Source organism: Rutilus rutilus, assembly GCF_951802725.1.
Source record: "Rutilus rutilus genome assembly, chromosome: 6".
In the NCBI taxonomy this organism is placed as follows: Eukaryota; Metazoa; Chordata; class Actinopteri; order Cypriniformes; family Leuciscidae; genus Rutilus; species Rutilus rutilus.
The window spans coordinates 17,872,572-17,886,640 of NC_140214.1; the positions used below are offsets into that span (position 1 = coordinate 17,872,572).

Consider the following 14,069-nt stretch of genomic DNA (forward strand, 5'->3'; position numbering starts at 1 on the left):
CTTAAATATATATATGCATGTCAGGAAAAGAATGCTTTGACAGAATTGTTCATTTTTGTTATATTGGCATGGAAGTATTGCAGCTTTAGAAAACCATTACAAGAGATTTCTAATCTCTGTTTATTCTTGCAAATTCAAATGATTCAGATGTCATGAAAAAAAAAAAAAAAAACAGTCACCATCTTCCTAGTGTTATTATGAGACTCAAATGTCTTGCAATGTGATTCATTTGTATGTATATACGAGAGATATATGAATGTACAGTGAGCAGCTTTTAAAATGTACTCTTCCTAATTCCTGGTCTCCTTTCTCATCTGAATCAAATGCATTAACCAGACTTCTGTTTTGGGCAGTTTTATTTTATTTTTTTGTGATGAAGTTGTATACTGTGACATGAAATACTATAACATTAAAATATATTATTAATACTTTAATATGACTGAATTTATTCACGTTTATACATAGAAAAGGTCTGATATATAATGAATAACTGAAACATTTAATGGTGCTCTGAGGACAAGGGAATTTTCAGGTCAGGTACAGTCAAAACAAACTTAAGCCTTTTTTCAAGATTTACACATTTCAATTAATAGTAAAATTCCATCAAATTGAATTGAATTATCCTTACCTATTGTTCATATTTTGAATTAAGAATTTTAAATGAGTTAAAAAAATATAGAGCTTAATAAAACATTTTGAATAAATCATTTTGAATCAATTTAAACATTTTCATTTTTAAAATGTATGACTACGAATCACATAAACGAAATGGTCCATTCACTTTTATACAAAATGTTTTATTAAGCTCTAGGTCTTTACCCATTTAAAATTCTTAATTCATAATATGAATAATATGTTTTTTGTGTGTGTGTGTGTGTTGGGGCAAGTCAAGTGTTTTAACAGTTTTACATTTATACAATTAATTAATTACAGAATGTTTTTATGCATTTGATGTACGTTTTTGATGTTTTATGAATTTTGTTTTTCATAATTGGTTTACTGTTTCCGTGCTGAAAATCATAATAGGCTGCATAATGCCAGACAATATATTTCGTAATAATAATTTTTCCTTGGTGATGGAAATATTTAATATAGGTTTGTTGATTTTGTTCATTTTTGTTATGTACGTGTCCAGACAAAAATGACTTTTATAAAACAGGTTTTGGGAACGTCTTATCAGTGTTGCCACATATTATTACAAGAAAACTGAAAAGTTATGTTTTATTGCGCTCTCGAACGTACAGTAAGAGGCCAATCAAAGCCTGATCGGCCACACACTGCAGCTGCGCGCCTCTTACCTAATGCGCTCTCTAGATATCGCGAGATTTCGTAGTCTTCCTCGCGGTGTGGACGTTAGTGCTGGAAGGTGTGCTCAATGGCGGTGGCTGTTTCAGCGGTAAATGTAATATTTTGTTTATTTTCCATCTTAATATAAACACAGTATTATTTCATGCGCATATAGTAATGTGTCCGGATAGAGATTTAATTTAAAACAGCTAGATGCACAGGGGTATGGCTAACTAGCTTAGCGCACTGAGAGCGGGATTTTCTTCCCGGCCTGCTGCTGCTGCTGCTGCGTGTCTCTTTTTAACCACAGTGATTATTTAATAATGTTCGACTGACCATGTCATTTCTGACAGCTTGGATTTTCTTAGAACGGTGGTTTTTAGCGGGTTATTACTAGAATAATAACCTAAACGCATGCGCTTACTCGCTCTCTGAAACCTTATTTGAGCTAACGCGTTAACCCGTTCACATTGTCCTCCATGAGCTGAATCAACTTCGCTGATGCACGCGTAAATAGAAACGAAGCGCTCTGTTTCCGTGTTTTACACCGAGGTTTGGTTTCAGTTACAATGCGCTTTTGAAAAAAAAATGTCCATCACCGTCACGCATCTTATTGAATACAGATTAACCCAACATTATATAAGGCCTCGTGCCTGGTCAGAACGTATGGGATAACGTTACACATTCAGCATTTATTGAATGCTGCTCTTTTGGCTTCCTAGTCAGTGTGGTTACTTTTTTTGTCAACGTTAGGTAATGTATGTATTGTAAATCAGTACAGTACTGCATGTACAAGTAAATTAGTCTCCCCACCTCCTACAAGTCTGTTCTACAGACATCTCAAAGCCCATGCTATGAAAAGTAAGGTGAAATTCACCCTTTTAAGTTGGCATGTGGGCACAGTGTACATGAGTTTACTGAAACCTCTCTCTTTCCTTATAGACTCCGTTTTGAACAGTAAAAGCTCCCCCATATATAATCTCACAAGACACCCCAGCGGAGAGCAGGCGCTAGGTAAGGGGTCAATCCACTGCTCACCCCGAGACCACAATTAGCCTTTGTCATAAAAGGGGTTTGCAAAGAACATTCGATGTGTCCTATTTCTTTTTTTGAATTATTGCATATATTTGATCAACTAAAGGTTGCATTAGGCAATATTAGAGAGTATATTGAATATATTAATAATTATTTGTTAATATATTGTTTAAATGTCACCAGTATGTGTGTAAAGAGCGTTAAGGGATGGTAAATAGTTTTTTTGCATAGTCATAACAACAAAAACACATTTTCACTATCTTTTTGTGCATTATTTGTCAATCAATCCCGTTGTACCATCTTGGTAGCAGACATCCTGTAATTTTTGTATGAATGCGAGCAGTGTTTGTGTTTTTTTGCACTAATATTCATGCATTGGGAGATTTTGTTTTCAGTCTATTAAAGGAATAGTTAAGCTAAAAATGAAAATGATTTGCTTACGTTGTTCCAAATCTGTGTGACTTTCTTCATTCAGTAGGAGAAACTGAGGATCGGCCTGGTTGCTCTTTTCCATACAACTGTAGTGGACTGGCTTTCAAGCTTCAAAAAGGACATGAAGTAGTCCATGCATCTCAAAGCTTATATTTTAAACCTTCTGACGCCAAAACAATCAAATTGAAGTCATTAGTGAAAATGTTGACATCTGCTATTACTCTAGAAAATAACATTTGGTTTGGAACAACATGAGTAAAGGCTCGTTCACACCAAGAATGATAACTATAGCGACCGATGAATGATGTTCTGTTTAAGTGTACGCTGCAGTTATTTCATCTAATGCTTTAAATGCTGGAGCTCATTACATTGGTTGGGATCTGATTGATCATTCATCAGATGGGGAAAAAAAGTGTTTCCAATGATATTGTTGTAACTGTGGTGTGGACTTCCTTGTTCTCATGGAATTAGAACGATTAGTAAAACTTTTGAGTTATCATTTTTGGTGTGAGAGGTTTTAAATGACAAGTTTCATTTTTGGGTGAACTGTCCTATTAAGAATCACTGCCACAAAACGTCTGTCTACAAAATATGTTGCCGTAAGGTTTGTCAGCAAGGTGTTTTGGTCCTTAACATTAGAGGCAACTCTTTTTCCCTGGATTTGGATGTCAGTGAACTCAAATTGTTGTCTTCCTACCCAGTTATATTGTTCTAAGTAGGTTTGTGTTTTTCTTTTCCTTTTTTCTTTTTTGTCGTTTCTCTCCATGTGTCGTCTGTGCTGTAGAACATATCTCTTGGTTGTACTATATTTCCAAAGCCAATGGCAGAACTTTTTGGGTTCAAACCTCCTTAAGGGGGGACAGTGCACCACTCTGGAGTTCATTTGAGCAAAGGTACTTAAGTTTTCTCTTGTGTAGTTTTAATTAAGAGGGCTCAATTACTTTAGCATATGCACTCTAAGGTTATATGGTCAGATATAACCAGATTACACAATCAAGTATTTGTTTCCACTGAGGGGAAAATTCACCATGTTCCCCTTACAATTTTGTGAGGATCCTGTAAATTGAATGTATACAGAAGGGTTTTATTTCAACAGTATTTTTGATAAATCCTAGGCTAAACTGAAGGCATCCAAAAATGTAGAAAGCAGTTTGAACAAGCTCAAAATTATCTAGAATCATTTGAAGTTTAATTATGTAGATTTCTTTCCAGCACTAGCCCTAACACAGATAAAAAAAAAATGCATTTATAAAGATCAAAAAGTGAAATATTTGCATAAAATGCATAATTCGTAATATTGTTCAAGAGAAGTATTATGACTAATACCATTTGAGTTTGCTCTTAAACTAGATGGTCTTAAAAGCTGTAAGGAAGTTGTCTAGTGTGAATGTACAGTTTCGCTGCAGCTCACAATCGTCAGGTCTGACAGATGCCTGTGCTCTGTGCAGGGAGGCGAGGCTCTGATGATGGAGAATGGACAGAGCACAGCCTCGAAGCTCGGCCTGCCGCCACTCACCGCTGAACAGCAGGAGGCGCTGCAGAAGGTGAGACTCACCAGATACTTCTGCTGCACATTTGTAGTGAAATCAATTATTGTGTATAATTATTGAGGGTGGGATAGTGTATCAGACAGGGGCCATCATTTATATTTTTGTGATTTTGTGATGTGACTTTGTTACATTGCGATCAGGTTGCTCGGAGAGCAATTTAAGATATTTAAGTAAATCAGCATGAAGAGCAGAAAGAGACTTGCTTTCTGTGCTGTCTTTTTTTCTCGCTGTCACAAAATGAAAATGGTAATGAATAACCTATAATAATCAGTGTACATGATACTGAAAAATAGTTGTATCGTTTAAGAACCATCTTAAGTGCAGCCTTGTGTGATATCTGCACATTTAGCTTGAAGCCAAAGTTTCTATAATTTGTCATGTTGAGTCTTGATTTTTCTTTTTCCATGTCCTCTAGCTTTATAAGCATGTGTTTGCTCTGTGCACATGTAAGTAAGCAGTGGACGAGAGCAGAGCCAGTGCTATGCCTTCGGTACTAGTGGCGTCTGATTATCTGCTAGTACTATTCTCAATTGCTGGTACACTATTTTAAAGTGGGGGATCATTCTCATTTACCTTTTGTGAATTTTATTTTTATCTGATCTTTATCTTTGTGCTATATTATTAATGACATATACTTTAGTCAAATGAACTAATAGTTTCATCTCGTAAAATTGAATGTCTAGCAAGAGCCCTGGCTATTTGTGGGCTTGCTGAGGTGGTTTGAAGTTATGTTACTTTAGTTATGAAGTTATGTTTACTTTATGTGCTCTCAATTGTAGGCAAAGAAGTATGCCATGGAACAAAGCATCAAGAGCGTCCTGGTCAAACAGACCATCGCCCATCAGCAGCAACAGCTCAGCAACCTACAGGTAAAACTGCTCAAGAACTTGGGAAATTGTATTTTTAAACTTTCAATGTGTGTATTCATAAACGATTGTAATGTATCATAATGTGAATGTTATCTCAAGGACCCTTTCTAAACTCAACTGACAAAAACATCCCGCTGTGGTACAACAGTCAATGACAGTTGGTTTGTTTTTCCTGACAGATCCCTAATTCCCTTCAGATGGCCTCATTAACGATGGGCTTTGGAGATCCCCTCTCACCACTACAGTCTGTAAGTCCAACGCAGTTTCTCCAAGTAACTCCGTAACCTTCATTCCTGTTCTATTTGTGAATGTAGTAGTAAATGTTTGTTTTCCCTCCTTTTCTTGGCATACATGTGGTTGTTTAGTACTCATGTGTGTAATGTTTGGAGGTAAAGAAAAGCCAGTGCTATGTCTTCGGTGCCAGCATGTTTATTGTCTGCTGGTTCTATCCTCAATCACTGGTACAAGCCTATGAATGAGAAACACCTTGAATTAGCATATGCCTGGCTTGGCACCATCTCATCATATCAGTTGTCCATTACAGGTTGCAGCACAGAGGCAACGAGCATTAGCCATAATGTGCCGTGTTTATGTTGGGTCCATCTACTACGAGCTAGGAGAAGACACCATCAGACAGGCCTTTGCTCCTTTCGGTCCCATTAAGAGCATTGACATGTCCTGGGACTCTGTTACATTAAAACACAAGGTCAGAAGGTCTTTTTTTATAGTTGTGAAGTGTTTTATGAATTACCATTTTATGTTTATTGATTATTGCTGTATTTTTAACTGACGATAATCTGCTCTTTCTGCAGGGTTTTGCATTTGTAGAGTATGAAGTACCAGAAGCAGCACAGCTCGCTTTAGAACAGATGAACTCCGTTATGCTGGGTGGTAGAAACATTAAAGTGAGCACTTTGTAAAAATGAATATTAATAACTTGTGAGCCAACTTTTTCCCCTAAATATTTCAAATGTATTCTATAATTTCTGATCTGTTTCAACACTCATAGGTGGGGCGACCAAGCAACATTGGTCAGGCTCAACCGATCATAGACCAGCTAGCCGAAGAAGCGCGCGCCTTCAACCGGATTTACGTGGCGTCCGTGCATCCCGACTTGTCAGACGATGACATCAAGAGCGTGTTCGAGGCCTTCGGAAGAATCAAGTCTTGCACACTGGCGCGGGACCCCACGACGGGAAAACACAAAGGCTATGGCTTCATAGGTGAGCGGGCGACTGCTTCACCCATTCGGATGAATATAAATGTATCTGACTGAGAGCAGTCAGTCATGGCAGAATGCTGTTCTCTACATGTCTCACAGGGGATAGAGAAGGGTGGGGGCAGGTTCCTCACATGCTTTCATAGTAAGTTTTTATTTCTGTTGTCGTTGTTTTCTTAGGCTCTGTTACGGACATTTGTGCCATAAGTACCCGCTGGTAATTACACAGTAACTGTCTCAGAGCTCTGGTAGATTTATGCTGAGTCTTCTTGGATGCTGTTGAGTCTTAGTCCTCCCTGTTTCCTCTGTAGAATATGACAAGGCCCAGTCTTCGCAGGATGCCGTTTCCTCCATGAACCTTTTCGACTTGGGTGGGCAATACCTCCGAGTGGGCAAAGCCGTCACGCCACCCATGCCCCTTCTGACGCCAACGACGCCGGGCGGACTGCCTCCCGCTGCTGCCGTAGCCGCTGCAGCCGCCACTGCCAAAATCACAGCACAGGTGAGCATTTACACACCTCACTCATCTATTGTTAGTCAGGGAAAGTGTGTGTGAGAGTGTGAGCTGCTGCTTCCTTTGACATTTAAAAGCCTTCCTTTGTAAAGTAAGGCAGCGTGATTTTTAATTCGCTTAGCAAAGCTAGTGCAGACACTTGGTCCTGTATGTGAGGGCTTGATTTGAATCAGCTAAGGCATTGACTGGCATGAAGACTCAGTTATGACACAACATTACTTATTTGAGACCGAGGTTTTACATGCAGAAAGATAACATAGCGTGTAAACTCCAAAAACAGATGGCATGGAATCTGTCCCAGCCGGAGAATCGGACAGAAGACTTCCTCAACTGTCTGGTAAATCCTTCAGGAAATTCTGTTCAAAGCACGCTGGTGCCTTTTTGTTTTGTGTAGAATGAGTGTGGGGAGAGACTTGTCTTCAAGACCTCCCAGTAACAGTGATGCTAGGTAGTGAATGTTTACTAGACAGGCCCATATACTTCAAAGCTGAGCAGATTTAGTCGCAGGTGACTTTAAGTAGCACCTCTGCCAATATTTTTTTAGCTACATTATGCCTCTTATCTGTAATCTGGGTTCTGGCCCACATAATGATGAATTTATTATTCTGGATGTCTGCTTAATCTCTTGAGGCTTTTATCTCTTGATAGTTCTTTGTTAATAGGTGTGCCTATAATATTTAAATACTGAGATAACATTTTGGCATTTTCTATTGTGGATTACTTCCATTTGAGTTAATTTTATTGCATCTATGCTACAGCATAGATCATGCTAAAATTGCCATACTATATGCTACTCAATATTATTGTAAATCTGTATGATCAATGATGTAATTGTTCTATGTTGTCTCATGCTTGTCATACATAGTTTAGTTTAAATTTATATTGTGTAAGCAAATAAATGCATAGGTTTTTAACTTGTTTAGCAGTGTCTAAATTAAATTTATATTTAATGATACAGATTTCTAATAATAAATTTAGCTTGTTTTGTTACATGTTCTTGACCTTTATTTCAGGTCTTGGGCCTAGTTGCATGAAATGCCTGAATGGTTAGATGCGCAAACCCTTCAGAACAGACACTGCACTATTGTTTGTCAATCAACTTTCTATTTCGTTAAGCAGTTAGTTTTTCGCTTCTTTAAAAAAAAAAATTTAAAAAAAAATTGCATTAACTGTTCAAAGTTTGGGTTGGGAAGATTTTTTGTGTGTGTTTTTGATAACTCTTTAATGCTCGCCAAGGCTGCATTTATTTTATCAAAAATACAGTAAAAACAGTTATTGTTGTTGTTTTTTACAATTTAAAACTTTTCTCTTTTAAAATGTCATACTTTCCTGTGATGGCAAAGCTGAATTTTCAGCATCATTACTTTAGTCTCACACAATCTTTCAGAAATCATTCTAATATGCTCATTTGGTGATAAGGAAACATTTCTTATCAATATTAAAAAACAGTTGTGCTGCTTAATATTTCTGTTTAATTTAATGCATAAAAGTACTGACCCTAAACTTTTGAGCAGTGGTGTATATAATCAAATTTAGGTTTTTAGGTCATTTAAAAGGCCTAACTTGCATTCCAGGTGTATATGGTTGTCATCTAATAATTAACAATGTTTAGGATTTAAAGCCCTCTAGGTTTTGTATATATTTGATATAACCCAACTTTGCTATAGAAATCAATTTAAAAAAAATTTACATTAGAGGTATCCACAAAGTTGAATATTTGAATATTCGATCTGCAATAGTTCGAAAATTAAAAAATACTATTCGAATTTAGCTAAATGCTGCTTTGCTTGGCCATAAGTGCAGTGGATCCATAAGTCTTAAGCATGCAACTTAAAACTCATTTATAACTAAATGCACTGATTGGTCGCTGTGGAGTGTGAAAACAAGTTGATCATATTTGATGACAGAATGGCGTCGTCTGTCTCTAGGCACAGCAAAGTTTGGTCAAAATGGTCATGTTGTGAGCGAACTTTGTGAGGTGAAACGGAGATATAATAATATCACCAACACAATAAGTAATCACATGAAATGCAGGTAGATGCAGATGTACCCCTGAGCGAGCTGAGAAGACCACTAATTTGATCTCGAAACATCCTTTAGTTTTTTGTTGAGGGAGACTTGTTTCAGGGACAGAAATCATAAAGCTTTGTAAGAAACGTGGTCGCTTAGCACACTATTATCTTTGTGTCCCTGCAGCATCTGTTGGTGGAACGCTTTTTCTCCTCATCCGGCCTTATTGTTGACGGACTAAACAACCGACTTTCATCCGAGCATGTAGATATACTTGTTTTTCTCAAGAACATGTGAAACAATATAAACACGATAACCATATGCTGACTCAAGTGTATATATACATTCTGTATGATAATTGACAGTCTGGTTTATAAGTGCACTGCGTGAGCTCAATGCTTCTGTTCATTTCATTCTTGTTTGCACACATTGTTTTAAGCTAAATAAAAAAAACACCATGATATAACATAAGCTTGTGTATATCCTAATCATAAGCTTGTTCAGAAATGGTGACACAAACGTATTGATTGAAAAAATGACGTCTTTCTCGTTAAACTTCATTTAAATAATCGAATATTCAAATATTCGAATACAATATTTTTTAAATGCCCATCCCTAGTTGGAATAAATCTTGTATACAAAGGCTTAAGGGACAGCTGAGCATATAGCGTATAACTGAACATGTATGTTGAGTATATCTTCTGCTCTGGAGACAGTACAATACATGTAGATATGTTTTATACATTAATGCTGACAAAAAAAAAATTTCTTAATTTCTCAATAGCCCATTAGCTCCAACTGCCATTTTTATGCAGCTGGCCCAAGGCTTGTCTGTGTGTGCAAAGGTCTGTTTGTCCACTAGTGTTGGTGTTGTGTGCATTTAACGGGCGCTGTCCAGGCGGTGTTTCTATATGTCCCACTCTGTTCTTCCAGGAAGCGGTAGCGGGAGCATCTATTCTGGGGGCGATGGCCGGAGGTACGGGCCTGAACCTGCCCCAGATTCCACAAGCCGTCATGGCTGCTCAGGCCCCAGGGGTCATTACAGGTAGGTGCAGTCAGAAGTGGTTTGTAGTATTTTGTCAGTATTGTGGCCCTCTACAATCAGTGTTTTCACTTGTGTGCCTTAATCGTGCTGTACGTCTTCAGTATTTTGGTTCTGCATGTAGTTGAATTGTGTACGAGTGGGGCCCTTTACTTGGATGTCTTTTGCATGAATGATAGCATTTCATGTATTTTTTAAAACAGGATTGGTAGGAACATTTACAGGAGTCCAACCAAAAGATAATTAAACAAACAGGCTTTATTAATTTGACAGGCATGACCGCCCACACATTACTTAGGTCTGCATCATTTAGAACGGATCACTAATTTTAAGTGGTTGTGCTCAGACCTGTTTGTTTTACTTGCAAAGCTCATTCTGAACGGCCACCATGTTTTCCCATTTCCACATTAGCTTTTATGTGCACAATCTCTCTCTCCCTCAGGTTTCTGTTGTCCTACACAGTACTCAGTTTAACGTGCCCTGTCGTGGGTCGTGTCCACTAATAGATTTCTCTTTTATTTTCTCTTCTCTCCTTGTCTCTTTCTTTCTCCTTTTCTCTCTCCTCTCTTCCCCTCCCTGTCTTTATTCTCCAAATTCGTCATGACCCTTCCCTTTTGCTGCACACTGATCAACCAAGTTTGAAGAGGACTGTTTCTAACCCCTCCCCTCATAAACAAATCTCTCATTCCTATTGGCCAGTGAGTCTCTCAGATCTCAGATGGGTTTTTTTGTGGAATTGATCATGAAGCCAAGCCAAGAGGACGGATGGGGTTTCAAATAAAAAGGGGAAAAGTGACCCCAATCTTAAATCATCTTTTTTTTTTGTTTCAAACTAAAAAAAAAAGTACAGTCACCGAGGCAAGAAGCGAGCAGGTACAGAGGAGGAATGCTTAAGCAATGCCAGAACTGTGATTTCTACATGTTTTCTTTTTCCCTTTCTTTTTTAATGAATCATTTACATGAAAGATAAGAGTGTTTCCTTTTACTGCTGAGATAAATTTGAATGAACTATTCCTTAAAGAAAATATTTAAGACATTATTCAGGGATATCCGCTCTAGCACTCCTTGGCACTTTCATAAGTGAAGTAGCAATGCTGGATTCATGTACAAATCATACATTAAGTCAGATCTTTTCAATCGATTGATCCGTTTCATTCACAAACTGAATATATCATTGACATTCTCAAGTTCATCTCCCTGATGCTGGGATCCAGTCATTAGTTAACGTCTCACTGGAGGGGAAGATGATCAGTGAACAACTTGTATTTAGATTTTTATCATTGATTCTGAATGTTAATTGTCATGGAAATTTAAAGGCCCCTCGTTGTCCAGAAAAAATTCTAAAGCTCCCCGAATAGCAGCTTTTAATTGACAGCTATTTTCAAAAAAAAAAAATTTATCAGATACTGGGGCTTATGATAGTAAATTATTTATTTTGGGATTTCAGATTTTTTCAAAAAGGAAAAATATTATATTTTTAAATATTTGTAATGATTTATTGTGCCTTGCCCACCTATTATCTCCATCCAAATAATACATTGCTCATGTAGTTTTAAGATTTCCTTTTGTTTCATATAAAAAGATGTGGGTTTGAAATGTCAGCCTAGATGACAATTTTTGGGTGAACTTTTTCTTAACGTGCTATTCGTTTTTTTTTTTTGTGTGTGTGTTTTGTCAGGGAACAGTCCTGTAATGGCTGTGTAGTCTGGTAATAGTCCATTTCGCTTGCATAGAGAGGGATTTATAGGTGTCTAGCAGAGATTCAGTGTCAGGCCACAGTTAATAATATACTGACTCCTGTGTTTTTGTGCAGGGGTGACGCCAGCCCGGCCCACGATGCCTGTTGTGCCTCAGGTGGGCCTTGTGAACCCGGTGTTGGCCTCTCCGCCGTCACTCTCAGCAGCTGTGGCTGCAGCCCAAGAGGCAAAGAAGGAAAAAGAGGAGGAGGAATCCGCTCAAGACGGCACGGGCCAGGAGATGCTCAGTGAACAGGAGCACATGAGCATCTCGGGCAGCAGCGCAAGGCATATGGTCATGCAGAAACTGCTGAGAAAACAAGAGGTTAGTTCTCAATCACTAATGTTTGGGGTTGACAAGAAATGGTTTGAAAGAAGTCTTATGATCAAAAAACATAAAAACAGTAATATTACAAAATTTCTATATAAATTAACTGGTTGTCTTTTTTTAATACATCTTAAAGTTTTTATCTTTTTATGATGGCAAAGCTGAATTTTCAGCAGTCGTTACTCCAGTTTTAAAGGATAATTCCGGTATTTAACACTGAGTCTATTTTGTAGTTTGTTTCGGATGAACAAGCTTTAGAATGGGAGTCTATGGCCATGCACAAACATGTCCTTAAAACAACCCTTAACGTTCGTTTTCGAAACTGTTCAACTCACAGAGTGGTTAGTGGTGTTCGTTGATGATTAAAAACAAATATATCGGCGCAATGTATGATTTCAATCCGTTTATTTTTCTATAGTGGAACTATTTTTTTCAGATACCTCACAACCGCGTATAAACTTCCGCTCGATGTTTGAGTCTGAAGCGTCTTTTCCGTTCCCGGTAGCGCAGTAATATCAACGAGCAATGAGTCCTCCAACAGAAATCAATGGGATTTTACAAAATGCCAAATAAAACACGACAGAAACTGTATTTCGCTACTCTACTTGTTTTGGAACATCAACGAACACCACTAACCACTCGGTGAGTTGAACAGTTTCGAAAACGAACGTTGAGGGTTGTTTTAAGGACATGTTTGTGCATGGCCATAGACTCCCATTCTAAAGCGGTCATGGGCAATTCTAAAATAGTCAAAAAGTCGAGACAGGAACCATTGTCAATTTCTTTGTCCACCACTCTTGTTCATCCAAAACAAACTACAAAATAGACTCAGTGTTAAATACCCGAATTATCCTTTGTGTCACGTGGTCCTGATCCTTTGTTATCCTTACTGAATAAAAGTACAGACCCCAAACTTTTGAATGGTAGTGTATGCAAGTTGATCATTTTGCAATGCTATAATGCAGAGAGGTGAGTTTTAAACACTTTTCTGTATGCTCTTTCCTCAGTCTACGGTTATGGTGCTCAGGAACATGGTTGGACCTGAAGACATAGATGATGATCTGGAAGGAGAAGTAACGGAGGAATGTGGGAAGTTCGGAGCCGTTAATAGAGTGATCATTTACCAGGAGAAGCAGGGTGAGGAGGAGGATGCTGAAGTCATTGTAAAGATCTTTGTAGAGTTTTCAGCAGCATCAGAGATGAACAAGGCCATTCAGGCGCTCAACAACCGCTGGTTCGGAGGTCGTAAAGTGATCGCTGAGGTGTACGATCAGGAACGGTTTGACAACAGTGACCTCTCTGCATAGACTGTCAAATACATCCTGCCCTACATAACCTTTTCTTCTCTCTCTCCATCTCTCCTTTTCCTCTTTCTCACTTACACAGAAGCAGCCGCCAGCCACTCTTCCCAGTGGTACTGGCTTCTCTTTATAACTTGTAATTATTTTTTATCGATGTTGATATTAATATTATTAATGATCCCTTCTTGGGACAGGCAAGGAAATGCTCATGAATATTTTTTTTATTGTTGCTGTACTTTAATGTGAATGACTGGATGCCCCCCTCCCTCCTTTTTTTGGTCCATTGGTTTACTCCCCATTCCACCAATCAGATGTTGTTCAAATTCAGTTTTTGTTGTTTTTGCCCCCCTCTTATTGTTTAAAATATTGTCAATAGTCTGTTATGATGCTCTTGGTTTCAAATGCCAGAACAATAAATTCTTCAAATATAACACTTGGGTCTTTTCTCTTTATGAAATTGTATGGAAGCTTTTGTTGAAATGCACCAAAACATGGAGATTTTTTACTGGTGGTTTTCTTGTGCTTTGTCACAAAAATAGGAGAATAGGAGGAGCTGGAATTATGGTTAAAGTGAAATAAACAAGGTATGGAGTGGATCTAAATCCAGCCATGAGTCAAAGTTTATATTTGCGTAATGCTGTTTTGAGTTCAAATCAAACATTGCATGTTTTATCAGGAGATGTGTAAACTTTCCATTTGTACTTTGAAAGCAGAAACACAAGTAGTGAACATGAGCATTAATTAGC

At 37.9% G+C, this 14,069-nt stretch overlaps 1 protein-coding gene across 19 annotated transcripts; it reads left to right on the forward strand.

The window, feature by feature from the left end:
• The first annotated feature begins 1,285 nt into the window (after positions 1–1,285).
• Positions 1,286–13,921, forward strand: puf60a (poly-U binding splicing factor a). 19 transcript variants are annotated; one of them, XM_084411051.1, is made up of 15 exons: positions 1,312–1,396; positions 2,230–2,301; positions 3,539–3,647; positions 4,203–4,298; positions 5,084–5,173; positions 5,353–5,421; positions 5,718–5,879; positions 5,986–6,078; positions 6,183–6,396; positions 6,704–6,894; positions 7,187–7,243; positions 9,103–9,180; positions 9,850–9,961; positions 11,772–12,019; positions 13,030–13,921. In XM_084411051.1, exons 4-15 carry the CDS (start codon positions 4,218–4,220, stop codon positions 13,327–13,329), a joined length of 1,695 nt encoding a protein of 564 aa, XP_084267177.1. In that variant the 5' UTR covers positions 1,312–1,396; positions 2,230–2,301; positions 3,539–3,647; positions 4,203–4,217; the 3' UTR covers positions 13,330–13,921. The 19 variants fall into 19 exon arrangements, with proteins under 19 accessions (XP_084267172.1, XP_084267174.1, XP_084267180.1 ...); XM_084411052.1 differs by having other exon boundaries at positions 1,320–1,402; XM_084411049.1 differs by lacking the exon at positions 3,539–3,647.
• Positions 13,922–14,069: the final 148 nt, after the last annotated feature.